Source organism: Hippopotamus amphibius, chromosome X, assembly GCF_030028045.1.
Source record: "Hippopotamus amphibius kiboko isolate mHipAmp2 chromosome X, mHipAmp2.hap2, whole genome shotgun sequence".
Taxonomy (NCBI): Eukaryota; Metazoa; Chordata; class Mammalia; order Artiodactyla; family Hippopotamidae; genus Hippopotamus; species Hippopotamus amphibius.
The window spans coordinates 32,229,586-32,251,210 of NC_080203.1; the positions used below are offsets into that span (position 1 = coordinate 32,229,586).

At 48.5% G+C, this 21,625-nt stretch overlaps 1 protein-coding gene across 10 annotated transcripts in view; it reads left to right on the forward strand.

The window, feature by feature from the left end:
* Window positions 1–226: 226 nt before the first annotated feature.
* KIAA1210 (KIAA1210 ortholog) overlaps window positions 227–21,625 on the forward strand; it is a 73,209-nt gene continuing 51,810 nt past the window's right edge. For 8 of the 10 annotated variants that reach the window (XM_057719199.1, XM_057719200.1, XM_057719204.1 and 5 more), the window contains exon 1: window positions 227–454. In XM_057719199.1, the coding sequence (XP_057575182.1) occupies window positions 420–454 (35 nt within the window). In that variant the 5' untranslated portion in view covers window positions 227–419. Of the gene's footprint in view, window positions 455–13,891; window positions 13,948–21,625 lie in introns of those variants that run through there. The other 2 variants (XM_057719206.1, XM_057719202.1) reach the window with 2 other exon arrangements.

Here is a 21,625-nt window from a genome sequence, read left to right on the forward strand (position 1 = left end):
CCTGGATCAAAGTCTCTAACTCCTCAGGGCTTCCCCTCCAACTTACTCCTCACACTCGTCAGCCCTGCAGGGATACAGGGAGACTAAGAAAGAGCATCTGGTATTTTGTACTAAGGATGCCCTGGTCGCGGGAAGTTGGAGGCAGAGGAAAAAGGGAGGGTTAACAGCTCCTAACCATGTAAGGAACAAGCTCAGCCCTTTTTGGACCTAGTTCAGAAGACAGCGAGAGGCCTCCGAGAAGAAACTTTATCTGGCTGGTGACTGCATTGGCTGGTGGGTTTGGGGCCGCCTGCGTGTGGGCGTTCTGCGTACAGAGCTGCCCCCACGCGGCAGGCCCCAAGGGCAGGCCCACAGCGCGGGCTCCTATGCACCCCAGAGCCCAGGGCGCGTAACCGGCCTCCGGCTCCCTCGGAGGCACCATGGCTGGGTTTTACGGCTGCCTGAAGACTCAAGAGTAAGTGGTGCGCGCAGTAAGCGCTGCAGCTGGACTGCACGGAGTGGAGAGTGGCAGAGCGCGGGCCGCCGGTGCGGGCACCTCTTCCCGCACGCCGCGAAGTGGAGCGACTGCGAGCCTGCCGAGGGCGCGCGGCGCGCAACGCGCCATCTCCGGGGCTCGAACTCGCGGCGACGCGCCTGCCGCGTGGGGGTGGCACGCTCTTGGGAGGGCTCGCGCAGGTGTGCGTGCGTGGGAAGGCGGCGGCGGGGGTGCGGGTGCGGGCGCGGGGCGCTTCCAGGACTAGGCTGGCCCGGAGGGGGCGGGGTGGGGTGGCTGGACCCAGAGGCTCCCGGCTTGCAGGCTTTCTCCTTCCTGCCGCCGTCCCTGCCTGGCTCACCTGAGTCCCAGGGAGCCTGGCCAAGAAATGGGAGAGAGAGAGGAGGGGAAGGAGGAGGAGAGAGGGATGGAAACAGGGAAATTTGGGTGAGTGGAGAAAGTCACCTCAAATTTTCTGAGTTCTCTTAATTTTCTAAATCTGTTCCAAGCTGTGCGATACACAGTCTCCCAATTATTTGATGTGGCGTTGGCTCCAAGCAGTTTATTCTTGCTACGCGTCCATGGAGGTGTTTTTAGATGTCGTGTGGGCGTATTTCAAGCAGTGGCAACAGGAAGAAGCAAAATGGGTTTAGTCATGTAATTGATTAGTGGGTGTGCAATTATTTTCCATTTTCATTCACGAAACTAACACTCTTCTCCCTAAACTATCACAATCTGGAATCACGCCAGAAACTCACCTCACTCACTGCAGGTCTGTGACAGTCCAGAGTTGCATGGGTTCCCCTGACCCTTCAGTCCTCTGCCTTCATGGAAAGGCACTGTGTGCACAGGGACTGGCAGCTTCTGGCCAGCAGGCCCACAGTGGTATTCCATGTGATTTTTCGTGCCACTCCATTTGAGGCACCAAAGACGGGAGGTTCAGGCATGGAGCTGTGGGTAGGCTGGCTGCCGCTTCTGCTGCTTCCTCAAGATCAGTACCAGAGCGCGCTCCCGCTCTTCCGGTGAGGAATGGGCCTGGACTCTTGAAACTTAAAAAGCGTCCTTGCAACTATCTTATCACCCCAGATCCCGGGCTCACTGTTGTGCCCTCAACCTATGGCCTCGGATGGATGCTGTGGAAATTATAGGCTTTCTCTGTGGAACTCGCCACAGCACCAGGTGGCAGAGAGGTAGATAGTGAAGCCTTTGGGAGAACGAGGGCGGTGACAGCCATGACAGTGGGAGATGCTCAGGGCATCGTTACTGCTCCTAGGTAGTGTGCAAGCGCTTCCTCCCTGGGGTTCAGTGCTGGCTTCTATTAGATTCTCCTGCTTGCAGATACCTGAGGGGCCCTTCATCCTAATGGTCGCTTTCCATGCAGGAGATCTGGGGGAGCCTGAGGTCTTTGGGGGTGGAAAAGGGGGACTCGGTGGACCAAATGGCCTCTTCCTGTGGCCACCATTATAGGCCTGAGCTAATCTGATGATTTATGGAATCTGGGCTGATGATAAGAAATGATAAGAGAGCATTTGAGGAGATTTATAGAGTCAAGTCTTCTATAAATAAGAGGCTTGGAGTCCCTCACAGGAACTAGAAGGTATGGAGACTCAGTAAACATTCAAAAATATTGTGCACCTGCTCTGTAGCAAGCTTTGTGCTGAGCATCGAGCATGGAAGCAACTTATGCTTTCCTTTCCTGGAACCAAGCAAGCACAGTGCCTGGCACCAGTGTTTGTTGAAGGAATGTTGTTGACTGAACTAAGATGCCCTTGAGGAGCTTGCCTTTTTAGGGAGTGGTCAGCCCAGTCAGCAGCGGTTTGCAGGAGGTGGGGTGGGGGGCATAGACTCAGTAGGACAGAATGTAAAGGAGGACAGGAGCAGATGGGTGAGCCTGGGGCAAGAAGTGGGTGAGAGACCAGAAGAAGTAGGTGAGAGGGATGGAAACAGAAGAATTTGGGTGAGTGGAGAAAAATCACCTTACATTTTCTGAGTTGTCTTCATTTTCGAAATCTGTTCCAACTTGTACAATATGCAGTCTTCCAGTTATTTGATGTGGCGTTAGGATTAGGGTTAGGGTCCCTTTTATAAGCTTTTTTGAGGGGTAGTGGGAGAGGAAGGCCAGGAGGGAGATTGGGCTGCTGGAATGTTCACTGCTCCCCACCGTGAGCCTTGGGTTTCCTGCCACCCTCCATCTCCCCAGCACCCTCCACAGGGGAATTTCCTAGAATCACAGTTTGGCCACCTCAGGAGGGATGCATCCTTTCAAGGAAGCCCAGTAGGCTTTGAAAGTTGAATTTGGGTGGAAACACAGGATTGGTTCACAGTTTCCTCTGCAGATCACAGTTGCACTCTAGATTTTATATACAGATGGATACATTTATGATATGAGTTGGAGCTGTTTGGCCAGTGGTGGAAGTGAGTGTGTCCAGAGCCATCCATATCCTTGTAAGCTTGACTCCATACCACTAGCCCTACTGGCCCCTCACTCTAATCAAGTGAGTTGCTAGGGTACCAGTTTCAGTGTTTAAATTCAGAACTAGTTCTTGTTAGATATAGCTCTTGCTTAAGATAACTAGCTATTAAGTTCTCTTCTTTTCATAGATACAGAATGACAGCAGGTGACAGGCGAATTATCAAGGGATCAGTGAATGTGCTTATTGGTAGAAGGGAGAAAATAGTAGGCGTCTTGAATTATGCAAGACCATTTTGTACAAGTACATGAGGAAATGGAAGAAAAGCCCAAGAACTGTCTTAATCAGACAAAATCCTTTAATGGTGGGCTGGGTGAAAATGTCTTCATTTTAAGGGTGAGGAAACCGGACCGCAAAGATGTTAAGTGATTCTCCTTGTGTCACACAGCCAATGACATGTGTAGTATTAGAATCCTGGGTACCGTGTCTTCTGGTGTAGAGCTGTACAGCCTGGGAAAGAGGAAAAGTCATCCTCTGAGCAAAGGATGAAAAGCATGCATCATGGGATACAGCGGCCCCTCGCTGGGCTGCTGCAGAGATCGATTCAGTCCAAGGCAAAAATAATGAGCTAGGGCAACTTTGGTTTTGGCAACCCCAGTCTCTGTCTCTGTCGCAACCCTTTCCTATTTCAGCCACTTCCTGCTCCAGGTGTTCTGGGCCTGAACCTTGCCCTCCTCTCCTAGCCTCTGGTGTCCCAGGTTGTGGACTCCCCTTGGCTAACACATTGCCATCCTGTGGCCCAGGGGCTAGCTCTTGGCCAGACTGGCTGGTGGATGCTAGGTTAGTGGGCCTGGGTGGATTATTTCTGATGATGTGCATTTTGATACGACCTGGATGCATTTGTGTCACTCTGATGCTCAGGGGTCATCTGGGGGAGTTTGCAGGTTGGTGGTTCCCTCACATCATGCTGGTCAGCTTCTCCTACTCTAAGAACAGGAAGCAGGAAGCTGAGGCTGAGCGCTTCTGCCACAGGCACCAGACCCCGGAGCAGAGAAGAACTATTGTAACTGATGTGCCAGTCTTCTCCCGTTGGCTGCAAAACTTCCCTGATGTCCTTTCCCACCTCCTCCCGCCCCCAAGCAGTACAGGCTGCTATTTGAGATTAGAGGACACACATATTGAATTTTTCTGAGTTCCAGATGTTGGTAGTCAGGGGGTCTGTGCATTCTTTCTTTTTTTGTTTGTTTATTAAATAAAACCAATTCTCTTTATTTCAAAACCTCACCAAAACCTGGTATTGTCAGATTTTAAAATGTTTTACTTTTCCTTACCTGATGTGAAATGGTATCTCATTGTGTTTTAATTTGCATTTCCCTGATTACTAGTGAGGATGAGCACCTTTTCATGTGTTTATTGGCCATTTGGAATTCCTCTTTTGTGAAGTAGGTGTACAAGCCTTTTGTCCATTTTTCTTTTGCATTACCTGGCTTTTACTCATTGATTTGCTGAAGTTCTTTATATATATTCTGGGTACTAGTCCGCTATAGGTTATATGTGCTGCGAGTATCTCCACCCAGATGCTGGAGGAGACCCACCACCAGGTCCCTCCAGTGATGGATGGTTTCAGGGCTATCTCCCCTCCCACCTGCAATCTGTTCTCCTGAACCCGAGGCCCACCTGCACCCAGGGAGCTTTGATGAACATGAAGCCTGGCTCCACCTGACCTTCCAGCTGAGGTAGGCAAGTATGGACTAACAGAAAGCACCAAAAATGTGCATGTAGCTGCAGCCACGCAGGCTGCCAGCTCAGACCCAGCCTCCACTTCTCACTGTTATTCAGAGTGTTTAATGAGGTCATTAGAGATCCCTGTGGCACTTTGTTTCCTTCTCTCCTTCCCTTCTTCCGTTTTCTTTTCTTCTTCTTCTTCTTCTTCTTCTTCTTCTTCTTCTTCTTCTTCTTCTTCTTCTTCTTCTTCTTCTTCTTCTTCTTCTTCTTCTTCTTCTTCTTTCTTCTTCTTCTTCTTCTTCTTCTTCTTCTTCTCCTCCTCCTCCTCCTCCTCCTCCTCCTCCTCCTCCTCCTCCTCCTCCTCCTCCTCCTCCTCCTTCTCCTTCTTCTTCTTCTTCTTCTTCGTTTTAGAAGAAAAGCTATTAACTCCAGTTCCCCTGGCAAGGGGCCCAGACTGGCTACTGCATTTTTCTAGCCTGCATTCACCCTGTGGCACCTGCTTGAGGCACTGTCCTTTCATGAGCATGGTACGGGAGCCATGGGGTGGCAGGTGCTCACCCAGGAGGTGCCACCCCAGGGCCCTCAGCCTCTACCGGGGAGGTGGGGGGAAACTGACTCTCTGGAAAGTACTTGAATAATCTACTTGCCATATTTACCACCTTACCAAAACTTTGTCTCCTTTGACTATAACATCGTTAAACTATTTAACTCTTTGTGAAAATTCATTTAGGAGAGAATGGTTTTAAAAGCTTTCAGAGATTTCTCTGAAGATGCAGTTGGCAGGTTCCATACCGTCTTTAGCAGCTCTCTAAGGAATGTTCCATTTGTTATAGGGAGATTTAGCGTCCTTGGGAATGTATGAAAAATGCAGAAAAGTATATTATTTCATCAGTAACCCAAATTTCAGCATTTTGTATGGGAATGTTTATACTAGTTTCTTTTTAACCGCTTGAAAGCCCATATTCTGTTGGGCCAACTTTAGCATTTGGGGGATTCTTTCACCAGTTTCTCAAATAGCACAGTATTTTGTTATTTCTGGAAATTAGTAGCCAAGATGCAGTATGTGATGTGATTGTGCCTGTTGTTTCCTAATTGATTTCCTACCGTGACATTCCTTAAGCTTTTTAAACCAATTCATTTCTTACCCTTCCTTGGCAATTTCATAGTTATGGTTAATGGAGAGCAAATTGGAGGAACTAATCGTACAGTACATTATAGTGATCCCTTCTTGTCATCTTCATGCTCGTCCTGCTGCTTTAAATGGTCTTACTCTTTCACGAACTCTTCAATAGCTTTTAAGCCCACACATTCAATGCAAATTACTGTAGACTGTGATTCACTAGAAAAAAATGAGTTTCAGTGAAATGGCTTTTTTTCAAGAGGCTAAAGTATGGTTGTGATAAGATTTGCCATTTGATGGCTTCAAATACATATGCTAACCTTAACCCAGAGGTTCTCAGCAGAGGTGTGGGGAGCAATTTTGCTCCCCCAGGCAGTGGTTGGCAGTATCTGAAGACTTGTTCCATTGTCAAAACTAGGGGGAAGGTGTGCTACTGACATCTAGTGGGTAGAGGCCAGATGCTGCTTGGCGGCCCGCAATGCACGACCACCACCCCCGCAACAAAGAATTCTCTAGCCCCAAATGTCAATAGTGTCAAGATTAAGAAACCCTGCCTTCGATGAATAACATTTTACCAAAGTCTGAGGAGGACCACCCTTAAGTGTTTAGACCAGCGCTATCCAATAGAAGTTTCTGTGGTGATAGAAATGTCCTCTATCTGTGCTGTCCAATGTGATAGCCACTAGCCACATGTGGCTATTGAGCACTTGTGGTGCAGCTAATGGGACCAAGGAACTGAGTTTTTAATTTTATTTCACTTTAATGAATTTAAAGTTAAATAGCCCCATGTGGCTAGCGGCTTCCATATTGGACGCAACTTTAGAGGTGCTCTAGTCTAGTGGAGCGTGGTTCTGGGATCAGACAGTCCCAGGGTTGAGTCCCCGGTCTACCACTTCCTAGATTTGTGGCCTCGCATATGTCATCTAAGCCTTCTGAGCCCCAGTTTCCTCATCTGTAAAATAGGGGTAATCATGGGACCTAGCCCTCGGAAGATTACGGTATCCACTGAAATAATGCGTGAGAAATGAAGCATGCAGTGCAGTGCCCAGCACAGTAAGCGTTTGAGAGACGTTAGTAATTATTGCCAGAGATTTATGATTAATATAGTAATTGCCATCATGTAAATGGGACTTCTGCAGGGCTTACAAATGAGTCCTCCCCTGGGATATTATTTAAAGGCCACTTCAGAGGCAGAGCCCTAATTCTCATCCCTCACGGCATTACCGTAGATGTGTCCCCATGCCTTTTTGGGGCCTTGGTTTTCTTATCTGTAAAATGGGAATGATAAAAATAATAATGTCACTTCCCAGTTCATGTCACAGAATTGTCCAGATGGCCAAATGGATGTGGAAGTGCTTTTGAAGAGCACAAGGCCCTCTGTAAGGTTTATGTTATGAGTTTGCACACAAATGTGCTTTTGTTTAGACTCAGTGCAAAAGTTCTGCCTTGGTAGAACCGTCTGAAGTTTGTAATGGGAGCGCCTGAGTCAGGGAGGTTGTATTGGAGAGCAGCAGAAGCCAGGAGCTCTTCACAATGTCAGGGCCTCCTCCATCTGACACCCAGCCAGTAATGTGGCGGGAGAGCCCAGGTACCACTTTAAGGATACGTGGAAACTTGGTGTTTGGGGTTGGGAAACCAGAGCAGTGTATGGACCGGCCTGGTTTCCAGGCTGCTAATGAAGGAGCAAGGCATCTAGCCCAAAAGGAGAGAAGAGGGCTCCTCACAGCAGCTTATGGCAGGCTAGCAAAGGCCATGCTGCCCCAGGGCTCGGCCACCCGGCAAAGTGTCCGGCCTGAGAGATACATACGTACAGTCACTGAATGTACTTGGCACCATATAGAGAAAAGAGCATGGGGCTTTGGCGTCAGATGTAGGCTTGCATCCTCACAATGCTACTCACTAGCTATGTGGCCATGGGTGAGTGCCCGAGCCTTCCTGGGCCTCAGTTGTCTCATCTGTAAAATGGAGATAATGGCTCCTACCTCACAGGGTTGTCACAGGGATTCAATCAGGTAACTGACAGGCACATAATGTTGCCACCTAATGTTGATAAACAAAGAACAACTTTTAACCAACTAATGAGTCCTAATCCAGTTTTTGTTCTTCTGGGATGGAAAAGGAAAATGAGAGTTTTCTGCTGGTGGCTTGGGAGAACTGTTTAGATCTTTCTTGAGAAGAGGAAAGGGGGAAAGGATTCTTCTTGTTGTGCTACTACCCTGTCCAGAAGAGCAGTCTGAACTGTTTAGGGATGGACCAGGATGAAGGATGAAGCACAGGGCTCTGAGTTAGTCATGATACAGTGTAAATGAAGAGCCTGAGTGGCCTCGCCTGGGCTTGGGAGTCCCCTGAGAGAAGTCACCATATGCTGTATGCCCAGAGAGAGGCTTTCTGGGGACAGTGTGTTTCCCAGGCATTTGGAATTTAAACTCAAGCCTTATCTGTGGCCACTTGACCCAGTGATGGCTAACGAGCAAAGGACACAGGTTGGATGCAGTTGGCTTTGTCCCCACACAGACCCAGGCCCCAGGCCCCAGTGCAGAGAGCCATTTGCCAATGCTGCTGGTTACCAGGGGGCTGGCTTCTAGAGAGAATGTGGATAACACAGAGAGTCTCATCCCCTACTTTTAGGAAACCGATAAAGATAAAGAGGGACATAGGTCATTAACGCCAGGGGAAGGGCAGTCTTCCTACGGAGAACGAGGGTAAAATGATAGTAGCTACCATTTACTGAGAGCTTACTATGTGCTACACCTCATGCCAAGAGCTTTATGTGAGTTAGTTCACAAAACTGACTGTGAGAGTGGGCCCATCTCTTTTTTGAGCACTACTCTGATCTCTTCTTAGCACATAGTAGACGCTCAACAAACAGTTATTAAGTGAATGAGTCCTCACCGTTAGCCTATGCTGAAGGTACTCTTAGCCCCACGAAACAGATAAGGAAATTTCGTTTCTGAACAGTTCAGTGACTTCCCCAAGATCACAGGCCAGGGGGGCCCCTGATTCCCTCCACTCATCTGAGGTTCTTTACTGAGTTCTGAGGTCCTCTGATGTCCTCTTCCTGGCTCCCCTCTCTCCTACGTTTCTCATATCCTTCCCAACTCATCCTGCTCTCTTTTCTGTTTCCTTCACTCCTTTTTCTGCTCTGTCTCCCTTCCTGTTCTGTTTGGTTGCCACATCCTGTTTGACCTCTTGCTCTTTCCACAGTCTTCTTTTCTACATGTTCTGCTCTGGGACTCTTTTCTGGTCATCCTCTTTTGTTTCCTGGTCTGCCTGTTGCCTGCCCACCTCTTCCCAGTTTCCTTCTGATCAATTGGGAGCCCTGAGACTTCTTCCTTCTCTGTCCCACCGCCCCCTCCCACCTCCAAAGGTGCTGAGCTCCACATCACACACCCCTTTTGCAGCTGTTCATACCCTGGGCCTCCAGAGGGGCCTCATTGCCAAAGCATGCCTGCCCGCCCTGGCTGTGCCCTAGTTGGTGTGTATGTGTGTGTGTTGGGGGGTGGGTATGGGTAGGCAGAGCCAGGATTCACACCTAGATTTGTCCCATTCTGTGGCCTAATCCTTTCGCAACTACATCATGCTTCCTCCTCAGAAGGTCAAGGTGCCAGATTTCTTTCTGTGACAAAAGAACATTTGCTTAGAAACTACTGGATCAGAGACTCAAGAACATTGCTCAAAGACATGATACAGTGACACCTATACCTCCTTCATCCCACCTACTTCCTCTATCCCCCCAATTCTTTCCCCAGACAGGTTCACTTTGTGGATAAAGAAACTGAGGCATGAAGAAATTATATGACTTGTCCAAGGTCACACAGCTTGTCAGGATCTTTATTTGTTTGACATTCTAGCCCTCAAAAAACTCAGAGACCGATAGGGAGAGGAAGAGTTTCATCTATCGGGGCCAAGGCTAAATGGGAAAAAAATAAACAAAAGGCCCCATATTGTTAAAGCAACCTACTTGAATTTTTTTAAAAAGTAGAAACGTAAAACAGTGTCCACATCTCATTTGAACATTTGGAACTGTATTCCTTGTTATGAACGCAACACATTGTAACAATATAATTCAGTTATCTACTATAGCATACACAGTTGATGTTCAAAATAAGGAATGGAAACGAGAAGAGGAAAAGAAGAGATACAGATATGGGAAAGTCTAGATATGGATAGGGAAAAAGCAACAAATGGTAGGCACTGTGTTTCAGAAAAGATTCTACTGAAGATTGATAAAGTCATGTTACATTTTTACATCAGCAAGGTCATTGTCCCTATCCTGGGAGCCTCATGGGCCAGGGATCAGCCCATTCTATACACTGTTGTCATGGTTACTTCCGCTTCCTTATTGCATCCAGATCTCCCCTTTCCATAAGCCCAAGTGTTCTGGAAAAATGGAGAGGAAAGTAAGTTAAAGGGAGACTCTTTGGAGCCCCATGGACGTTGGGGAACAGAAAGGGTCCTGGGAACCCAGGCATATCTACCTGTTCACATTTTGAGCAGAGCCCAGTAGGTAAGGCAGGAAAAGTCTACTCTCCTGGGTTTGCAAAAAGCATATGAACAGGTTTCCGCATTAGTTCACTATTCCTTTGTGATACTTGGAGGGGGTCTTTAGAAGGGAATGAGATGAAAAAAAATCCCCACTAAACCTCCATCTCCTATTTTTGAAGGACATAAGTTTGCTTTTACTTGTGAAGAATGTTTCTTCTGTGCCTGTGGCTTCCGAAGCCAAATGTCAATGATCCGAAGATCTTATTTCATGTAGAAACGGCCTATGTTTGCTTATTCAGAGTTGGAGGAAACTCTCTGAGTTGAGATAGTTAATTCTCTGATAGGGATGAACTCCTGATTTGAAAAAAAAATTCTTTTTAGTTTCTTTTGAAGGTGAAGAAAAAGCGAATGGGGAATTTTAAATCAAATCTCCTGCAACCCTGTGCATTTTTTTCTAATGGGAAAAATAGCTTAGGTTTCTAAACAAGCTAAAAGTAGGAGAGTTTTCTGAAAATATCAACGGACTTCTGAAGGCTGGTCCCCTGTTGGCCAACTCAAGCAAGGCTTACACGGGGCCTCTGCAAAATCTGGCCTCTCTAGGGGTGAACAGGGAACTGTGAATGGTTGTCTAAATGAATTATAGGATCCTGGAATGCCTGGGCGTTATAACAGGATCCCCAGATCCAAGTCTAGCCCCATCCCTTACTTCTTAGGTGGGGAAACTGCAGCCCAGGGAGCGGACTCGGTGTGGCCAAGGCCTCACAGCTAATTAATAGCAGGGCTGGGGTGTCAACCCTCCATAAGTTGCTATAGGACTCGTTGGAGGTTCAAGTTTTAGAGACATTCATTAGAAAAACAAAATGCCTTCCTTTGCAGCCACAGTTCTCTCTAGGTGTCATTCAAGTTGCTTTTTTTTTTTTAACCTCCACATCCACATCCATTTCTTACGGCTCCCCATTTCAGCTTTTCTGTTCCAGCCAGGCCCAGTAGCCAGTAGCCAGTAGCGGGTCCCTGGAATCAGTGATTGTCATGCAGGCTGGTGACTTACAGCCTTCCTCCTCAAACCCATTTGTCGCACCATTGTCCATATCTGTACTAGTAGTTTTTAAAACCCTACTATTTCTTTTCTTTTTTAATTTAAATATAGTTGATTTACAAAGTTGTGTTAGTTTCAGGTGTACAGCAAAGTGATTCAGACACACACACACATACACACACACATTCTTTTCCAGATTCTTTTCTTTTTTAAATTGTTATTTATTTATTTTTGGCCGCGCCTCGCAGCTTGTGGGATCTTAGCTCCCTTAGCAGGGATTGAACCCATGCTCCCTGTATTGGAAGCATGGAGTCTTAACCACTGGACCGCCAGGGAGGTCCCTCAGATTCTTTTCAATTATAGGTTATTACGAGATATTGAATATAGTTCCCGGTGATGTACAGTGGTCCTTGTTGTTTATTTTATATATAATAGTGTGTATATGTTAATCCCAATCTCCTGATGTATCTCCTCCACTATTTCTTGAGCGCTTACTTTGTACCAGGTGCTGTGCTATTTTTCATGTATTATCTCACATATTCCTCAGAGGCTGGCTATGCGCCTCCCTCTCACTCTCAAGTGGACCACAGAGCAGTGTCCAGCCTGGGGAGGGGCCAGCCGCCTGGCACCGCCACGTAAGCGCCCCTCCCGGACCTGCTCCCAGGATGGCTTTTTACTCCCCAGGCCATCCTGACTAGGGATTCTTGCGCCTTAAAGTTGAAGGGAGCCTGGTAGATTTCTGCTGTCCTGGGTCTCACTGCCACTTTTCTTTTCCCATGAGGTGGTTATCCTGCTGGGAAGAGCTTTGCACACATCGTTTACTTCTCAAAGCGGCAGTCCTTTTCCCTTCCCTGCCTGGGAGTGAGGGCGGCCGAATGAGGGAATGAGCGTGAGAATGTGCCCTGAGCGCTGTGCACGGGGGTCCCCTCTGCTTCTGTGGCCTGCAGTGAACTCAGGAGAGAACAGGATCTCCTTTCTGCCCTTGGCCTTCTGAGCCTTTCTTTCCTCCTCTATTAGCTGCCATCTAGCCTGGCCCAGCTCTGAGCCCTTTTTCAGGGGGTCCCTCTTTCTCCGCCCTCTTGGTGTCCTGTCTAGCCCCAGACCCTGGGACACTCCATTTTCCAGTCAGTTGCTATCTGTTGTCCCTTGTCCCGGAGTCTCCTTCCTGTGCCTATCAATATTTTTCCAGAAGCTTCTGGCTTCTTTTGCAGGCACCGGACCAAAGAGGTATGAGAGTCAGGGGTGAGGGCAGACTTGACCTTGGGCAAAAGGGATGTAGGTGAGCCAGGTACCACCCATGTCTCAGTGCCCCAAGCACATCATTCCAGGCCAGAGTACTCAGGCTCTTCCTGCTCACCCAGGGTCTGTGGCTGTCACCTGCCCTCTCTGCCCCATCCCCAGCTCACCTAGGCTGACACGCAGTGCCTCAGGCCTCAAGCTGTCAACCTTCTGTGCCTAGCAAATGGCCCTTCTGAAGGTGGGCTTCCCCTCGCAGGCCTTTCATGATGACGCCAGCCTACACCAAGAGTCCCTTCCAGTCTCTTTCGCGGCTTTAAATGGAGCCGCCCACACAAGCGCCCTCCAGAACCTACTGTGGCTGCGCTGCCTCCCCTCCCCCAATCCTCCCATCTGAGGTTCCCCTTCACTCTCAGGTTCCCTCCTCCTTGATCTCATTACAGCTAGAGCTCGGCTTTCCAGCCCTGTTTTGCTGCTCCCTGCCCAACTCAGCTTGGTGATGTGTTTTGGACACACTTCTCTAGCTTAACCTTGGCTCTCTGCCTCATGTCTGCCCCCCTCCCCTCACTGTCCCCTCTACCATACACGCATGTGTGCAACACACACTCTGGCTTCCTGTGCCACGACTCTTGGGCCCTGCAGACCCCTCCTATATGGAGTCAGTACCGACAGTTTAGCCTCTGAATCCTCATCTTAAAATGAATACTTGTCCTAAAATATCATAAGAGTACACGTGACAAGTTTGTCTCACCTCCTCGTGTTACAAATGCAGGAACTGGACTTCCCCTGTGGTCCAGTGGTTAAGACTCAGCGCTTCCACCGCAGGAGGTGTGGGTTCCATCCCTGGTTGGAGAACTAAGATCCCACATGCCATGCAGTGTGGCCAAAAAAAAAAGAAGAGAAAAGAAAAAACCAAACCCAAACATGCAGAAACTGAGGCCCAGCGAGGAGCTATGACTGGGGCAAGGCCACAAGGATAATCTGTAGGAAAGGCAGAGTTAGGACCCAGGTCTTCTGATTCCCAGTCAGGCACTGCTCTCAATTTTTCATGTGTCTCTTTTTCTCTGTCATCAGGGAGTGGGTTGTTTTAGCGTAGCACTTGTGCCCTCTGGAGGCAAACTACCTCGGTATGAATCCTGCTCTTAAATCGCATGTACGTGCATGGTGACCCCGGGCAGTTTCTTGGCTTTCGGGTTCCTCAGCTACCCAGTGGGGGAGAAGTGAGAGTAAATAGTACCTGCCTCACAGGATTGCGCTGAGGGTTACATGCGATGGTGTATGCAGAACACTGCAGCGTCTGTACATATTAAATGTCCAGTAAATGTTAACTGTTTTATTTTGTCACTGTCTCCGTAGCCCCTGAAACAGGCCTGAGTATATAGTAAGTCTGCATGAAGACGTTGGGGTGCAAAGAGAGAGGCCCTGAAAAATACTATTCTGACTTTGTCGTCTGGTTCTGATGGTGGGTTCTAACTCTAATGGTCCTAATGCTAATAGTAGGTATCTGGGGAGAGAGCTGGGGACCAAAGGACTTTTGGATAACTTTCCTGCAGCTCCAGGTAGGCAGCGGCTTCCTTGCCCTATTACAGCGCTGTCTGTGGGGTTAGGGCTAAGGAAATCTGCGATTTTAAAGACCCCTACATATGACCTTGACCGAGATTGCCCAGGGCTCTCAGATTCTTGGAGGCATGTGTGTTTCACTGGGCCTGGGCCCCTGGGCAACAGCAGCATCACCCTTTGGCCCATTCCCTCCCTATGGAGACACAGGTCACTCTGAGACCTCTGTCTGTTTCACCCCGGAACTGGGAGACCAAAGGCTATTCATCATAGCCATGAGGTGATTGCCTCTCCAGCCCCTACCCCGTGGGCTAAAGGACCTTAAAATAAACCCCCAGAGTTACAAGTTGGCTTCACGTCGCTGATAGTTCAGCTTGGGCTGGGGGCACGTTCTTGTGGCCGAGTTCTCTTCCTCCTTTATCTCCCCTGCCTCAGAACCACTGCCAATGCAGAATCCAGCCAGCCACGTAGAATTCACAGCCTGCCCCAGCACCACCGACCTCTTCTTCTTTTGCCTTTTTGCCCTCCTTGGAGATTTTTTGCTCCACCCCGACCCCCAACTGATGGCTTATTGACTGCTAGGAGCAGTGTTAACAGCCACCACAACAAATACAGGATAAAATGAAAAGCCTCAGACATACTCTGCTTGGGATGGACTTGAGAGCTGGCGGAGAGTTTGAGTCTAGAGCTCTTGGCACCCAATACACTGAAAGCTGTGACATGTGTCCTCAGGGCCCCTCAACTCAATTCTGGCTCTTCCTTGCGTCTCTCACGGTCCTCATGCTTCCTGCCCCCCTTGCTGGTACCCCACTTCAGCCCGGCCACCCAAGGGGCCCATGCTACAAACCTATCCCCTTTAATATTGTGTGATCTCTCATCACAATGTATGTGTCCAGTGAGCCATTTTAGGCAGGACTCTCTATTGTTAAAATGACCAACAAATCTTTTGCAAAGATATTAGGGGCTGATAAAGACCTGGCGAGATATGCTATTTTCAAGTCCTGTAATGGGCCAATACGTGAGATCCTTTGGGGCAGGAGCGAGTGGTCATTTAATACTTACCAGATTTTGCCAAGTAAGAAGGGAGCAGAGTGTAGTGGTCAAATCATGGGCTCTGAAATCGGCCAGAACTGGATTTGAGTTCCGGCTCTGTTACTTACTACTTGTGTGGCCTTGCCCAGATTACCTAATTTCAACGAGACTCAGTTTACTCATCTGGGAAATGGGGCTGAAAATGATAAAAACAAAATAACAAAGCCTACCTCATAGGGCTCTTGTGAGATTCAATGAGATAATGCGTGTAACACCATTTTCACAGGGCCTGCCTGGCACAGAGAGAGTTAGGACTCAGCGACTTCATTCATTGTATTAATTGTGTAATATGAATTGCCCCTGACTGTGAAAGAGCAGAGCTTTTAATTGTAGGCTCTGTGGACTGACAAGATGGAATAGGACTCCCCATCAGCCAGGCTCTGAGGCCGCTAGGGAGATGGCAGAAAGAACCTTTGAGGCCAAGTTCTCTGCATTTTTAACCCCCGGCCCCAGCAGAAGATCTAAGGGGTTAGGGGCCACATAAGTTGGGTCTTTCTGGGCTTCTCCTGGTTCACTCTAGGGGTGAGGTGTGATGAGAAGGAAGGGGAGGCAGAGCTGGAGGCAAAACCAGAGCCCTTGTAAATGGAAGCGCTGGAGGAGGAAAAGGTGCAGAGAAGGAAATAGAAGAAAGAAGAAGAGGAGGAGGAGGGGGAGATGGAGAAGCTGCAGCCAGTGTGGCTGTTGCAGCTGCTTCTCTAAGATAAGGAGCGGATCTTTCCGGTTCCTCTCTTCTCCTAGTGGTGGGATGTTGCTCCGCAGAAATGTTGAGCAGTGTTCCAGCCAAGATGACCTCTTCTTTTGAGGCTGCCGGGACAAAGACATGCTCCCTGGATGACGATCAAGGTGTTGAAAGGTATTCCTGAAATGGGCTTCCCTCTGGTGGGGCAGTGGAGGGTGGTGGGCTGTCATTTTCCTCTGGCCTCCAGAATTGGAAGAAGGGCCTGGGGGACAGTTACTCTAGAGCGGGTGTCCAAGACAGGAGTCCCCTAGAGTGTGTGTGGGCATCAGCTCGATGGTTCTGGTGGCCAAATGCCCACAGGTGAGAGCAAGGTGTATAGAGGAGCGACCCTCTAGCCTTTGGATGCCTTCCTGTTGACATCCGTGGGCATTTGGGGGCTGGCTTTGCAGAAGTTGCTGAAGAGGTCTTTTTAAATAACGTGCCACCAAAGCCATGCAGCAGTTTCTGCTTTGGGCAGAGACCCACCCAGGGCTCTCAGAGCCAAGATAGATGACCATCAAGATTGTTCTCCTAAGTCCAGTATCCCATGAGGGCATTCACCCAGGAGCGTGAGGAAATAGACATCCCAGAGCTAACTAGGTGGCCTCAAGCCTGCTGAGAGCTGCTGCCGCACCCTGGCCCCTGCTGTGAAAATGCCAGTCACGTCGACGACTTCAGAAAGCCCTGATTTGTACATGAAAGTAGTCAGATCCTGGGTGGAACTCGGCATCACAGCCCTACCACCCCGAGTGAACACTGCCAGTAAGCGGGGTGACCGTCCATGTCAGAGCCATTCTGATTACCGGTGGGCTTGTGGGGTGGGGCTTCTGAAGCTCATGGTGTGATCTGAGGGGCAGCCACCTCCATCATGGAGTCCAAGGGCTGCATTTCAAGAACTGGCTGAATCTCTGGTGTCCTCCCGCCAACCTCACGCAAGGAAAAGACGAAGCGGGGAGTGATCACACTCCATCAGAGGTTAGCTTATCTTACAACTAGTACGGCGAAAGGGGGCCCTTTCTCATACTCTCATTTCAGGGGGAGCCAAGGTTCCTCAATAAGTTGGCATTGACAAAATGAGTTGGCTTTTGCCAGTTGGCTGGCAAAAGACACTTCCTCTAGAAGTAGCTGGGCTCTTCCCCTCCCCCTCCCCGGGTCATGCCTCACAGTGATCAGCTCCAAGACTCTTCATGCACTGATTGGTGGATACACACACACACACACACACACACACCTGGCTGCGGGGACAGAGTATAGCCATATTTGAAAGGAGTTGGAGACAGTCTCTCGAGGGTCGGGAAAGCCGTCTCACACCAAGTGAGCCTTCGGGGGGCTTTTGCGTGTTCTAACATTTTGGCAAGGTCGATGCAACCTGCTCAGCCAACATGCAGCTTGAGAGGGAGGCAGCTGATAAGTGTTTGTGGTGGGATGGGCTGGGGAAGGGGGCGAACAGTCCCCTCATGGGCCTCTCACCAAGCTGCGCGTTGCAGCTCACATAGCTCCAAACCTGCCCCACTTTTTGCTTCGTCCTCAATTAGAGCTGGGGCCGGTAGGACTTGTATTCAGATTCTATTCATATCCATTGCTGTGTAACAAATGACAAACATTTGAGTGTCTTCCCACACAAATGTACTCAGTTTCCATGAGTCAAGAGACCAGGCACGGTTTAGTGGGTCCTCTGCTCGGGGCCTCAAGAGGCTGCAGTCAGTGGATCAGCCCGGGCTGAGGGTTCACCTGAGGTTCGGGGTTATCTTCCTAACTAACGGGTTGTTGGTGGAATACAGTTTCTTTGAGTCTGTGGGTTGAGGTCCCTACTTTCTTCATAGCTGTCAGCCAAGGGTTGGTCTCAGCCACTGCCGTTCTCTGCCACGTGGTCCTCTCACAGCGTGGCGCTTTGTTCCTTCAAGGCCCACGGGAGAGTGTCTGCTGCAGCTTTGAATCTCTCTGACTTCTATATCTGACCTCTAGACCCTCTTTGACTTTTTAAAAAATTTTATTATATATTTTTTGGCTGTGCCGAGTTTTAGTTGTGGTGCGCGGGCTCTTCATTGTGGTGTGCAGGCTTCTCTCTAGTTGTGGCTTGTGGGTTTTTCTCTCTCTAGTTGCAGCGTGTGGGCTCCAGGGCGTGTGGGCTCTGTCGCTTGCGACACGCGGGCTCTCTCATTGAGGTGTGTGAGCTCAGTAGTTGAGGCACGGGCTTAGTTGCCCCGTGGCATATGGGATCTTAGTTCCCCGACCAGGGATCGAACCCGTTTCCCCTGCATTGGAAGGTGGATTTTTTACCACTGGAGCACCAGGGAAGTCCCTCTAGACCCTCTTTTAAAAGCGCTCATCTGGGCTTCCCTGGTGGTGCAGCTGTTAACAATCCGCCTGCCAATGCAGGGGTCAAGGATTCTAAGCCCTAGTCCAGGAAGATCCCACATGCTGCGGAGCAACTAAGCCAGTGCGCCACAGCTACTGAGCCTGTGCTTTAGAGCCTGTGCTCCACAACAAGAGAAGCCACTGCACTGAGAAGCCCGTGCACCACAAGGAATAGTAGCCCCTACTCGCCACAACTAGAGAAAGCCCACGTGCAGTAACGAAGACCCAACACAGCCAATAAATAAAAAAACAAAGTAATTAATTAAAAAAAAGGGAGCTCACCTGATTAGGCCAGGCCCACCCACACTCAAGGGGAGGGGATTTACAGGGCCTACAAACCAGGGAGACAACAACCTTGGGGGCCATCATAGGTTTCTGCCTACCAAAGACTCTATGGAAACCATTTCCTCCTATCAGATTTTGTTTAATGAGGCCAGCTGCTTCTCATCAGCGTCCGCAGCCTGGAAAGGCAGCAAAGCTGTCAAGCGAAGTCTTCTGAATCCTTGAACCTGAACCAGGCTGTGGTTAAAAAACTTCAACAACCTTGGAAGAAAGGCCATTTTCCTTTTTTTTTTCCCTCTTTTTTTCCCCCTAGAGCCCTTGTTCAGCCCTTAAGTCAGACAGTTTGAGAAGGAAAAGGCAGCTCTGGGGCTGAAGCATCTGGGGTTGGCCTAGAGAGAGCAGGCGAGCATTTAAACAATGACTGATAATGAAACTTGATATCTCTGCTGGGCCAGACTTCCTGATGACAATTATAACAGGACTTTATGCTCTTTGGAAGTGGTTCTGAAGGCCCCTCATCCTTTACTGGATAAAAACGTATGTTATTTCCTCTTTCCCCACTTGGCTTGCCAGCTTTTTCATGGGACTTCATGCAGTGGGGTCTTTTGCTGCAAGTGTGTCTCAGGTTGTCCCTGTATATTTATTTGTATGTGTATTTGTATTTTTTGTCCCTGTATATTTTAAAAAGGGGGTCATTTCCCCACTGATGCCTATTTGTCACTGCACCTCTCCCCCAACTCCTGCATTCATCCATCCACACAGTGAGCACCAGTGAGCCTGGTGTCGTGCTAGGTGCTAGGAATCTCCAGATAAGTGAAATGGGGTCCCTGTCTTCAAGGGATTATCAACTATGACAGAGGCATGTACAAGGGGCCAGAGCATGAGGGAAGGGTGGTAATCTTTGAGCTGGATTTGGAAGAATGTGTAGGATTTCAAGGATGTGGGGCTGACGGAGGCAGTGTTCTGGGCCAAGTGGACAGCCTGTGCAGAGCACAGAGAGTGCGAAAGAACATGATGTGTTTAGGGAATGACTAGTGATTCTGGGAGACCAAACCATGAGGGTGTGAGTGGGGGTGGACTGCTGGAGAAGAGACAGGGGCAGGAAGCACCCGATTGCTGAGAACTTTGAGTGTAAAGAACTTGGCTTTCATCCTGCAGGCAGCAGGAAGTCGATGAATTAGTCTAAGCTCATGGTCACATTGGTATTTTAGAGAGAACATTGTGACTTTTTTTTTTGAGATACCACTGAGGTGACATTTTGCTAAATATCATAAATAAAAATATAGACCAGCCCGGAGGCAGCGCCAAGGCCGCTATTAAAGAGCCCTGGTATAATTAAGGAACCAATTCACTTTAAACTTATATTAGCTATAATGAGATGTGAAAGAAATACAGTCTTTCCTCTTCTAAGAGGAGATACTGGGGAAGCAGAGCTCTGGCTAATAAGTCAGCCTGGGGTAAATGGAAAGAAGTTTTGCCAGTGGTGGTAGCTGTCAAGTAGGATGAGGCAGGGTGTCTGTTCCTGACACCTCCTCTAGGAGGGTCTCTCGCCCAGCTGAGTGGGGCTCTGCACCCAGGAGTCTCATGGCTGGGACACCTGGGAGTGGGCTCTCTGTGACAAGGACAAGAGGGGTCCAAGAGCGCTTGGTTCTGCACAGGTGAATAACCTAGTGGCAGGGTCCACCTTGCTGGGAGGGAAGGCAGGTCCTGCTAAGCTGGCAAATAACGAGCTTCCTCCCCCAGGACAAGTCTTCCTTTGCCTCTTGTAGCATGCCTCGACTTCTAAGAAGTTTCTGACCACAAAGATGGTTCTTATGTTACTTCTTCTTTTATTGAATCTAGACATTCATTCAACAAACATTTATCAAGTGCCTGATGTATGTACCGGGTACCATTCCAGGTGTTGGGAGATCCAGTGATGAACAAAATGGACGAGGCCCCTGACCTATTGGAATTTACATTCTAATAGAGGAGACAGATAAGAAACTGCCACTGATTTAATATGGAATATAGTTTCAGATAGCGATGAGTGCTACGAAGATGTGAGTAAAGGATAATATGATGGAGAGAAAATAGAGGCTTTAATTAGATGATCACGGAGGTCCTCTGTGGGAGGTAACCTTTGCGCTGACTTGAATGCTGTAAAGGAGGCAGCATGTAACTAGCTGGGGGAAAGAGCCCTCTGGGCATAGGGAGCAGCAAATGCAAAGACCCTGAGATTGGAAGGGGCTGGGTGTGCTGGGGATTAGCAAGGTCAGTGAGGCTGGAGCAGAGGGAGAAAGTAGGAGGGTAGAAGAATTGGTGGTCAGTGGGGCATGAGCAAGGGGCCAGAGCACGTAAAACCCAGGAGGAGTGAGTGTGAGGGGACCCAGTTGTCCGATATGCGCTATTAGGTAGAGCTATTGGATAGACAGTTGGCTATAGGAATGTGGAGTTCAGGGATGAGATCCAGCCTAGAGAAAGAAATTTTGGAGTCCAGTGTCTAGGTAGTATATATAATGCATGAATGAGATCATCTAGAATATGGTAGTCACTAGCCCCGTGTGGCTACTGAGCACTTGAAATGTGGCTAGCCCAAATTGAGATGTGTTATATATGTAAAATACAAACCAAATTTCAAAGATAGTATGAAAAAAAGAACATAAAATATTGATATTATTTTTATAGTGATTACATGTTGAAATGATCATATGTTGCTTCTATTGAATTAAATACAATATATTATTAAAAGTAACTTAAGGGAGAGAAAAAGATGGCGGCGAAGTAGAGGGACGTGGAATACATCCCTCTCCACAGATGCATTGGGAATGCACCGAAGGACGCAATAATTCCCACAGAGAACCAGCTGAACACCAGCAGACGACCTCGGACACCAGAAAGGACCACAAGGATCCCGACATAACCGCTAAGTTTTTGGTAGTACGGACAATATATCTCTCATACTTTTCTTTCATCCCTATCTTTTATACGTTTCTATTCCTTTCTTTTTATTTGCATATTTCCAATCACACTACGCTCTTCTGTTCCCCTTTCTTCCATCCATTTTTAGTTTATTTTATCTTAACATACCTATAAGCAACACTATCGATCTGCTCAGACTCCTTGCTTTATTCTCCAGATGACGCACCGCCTT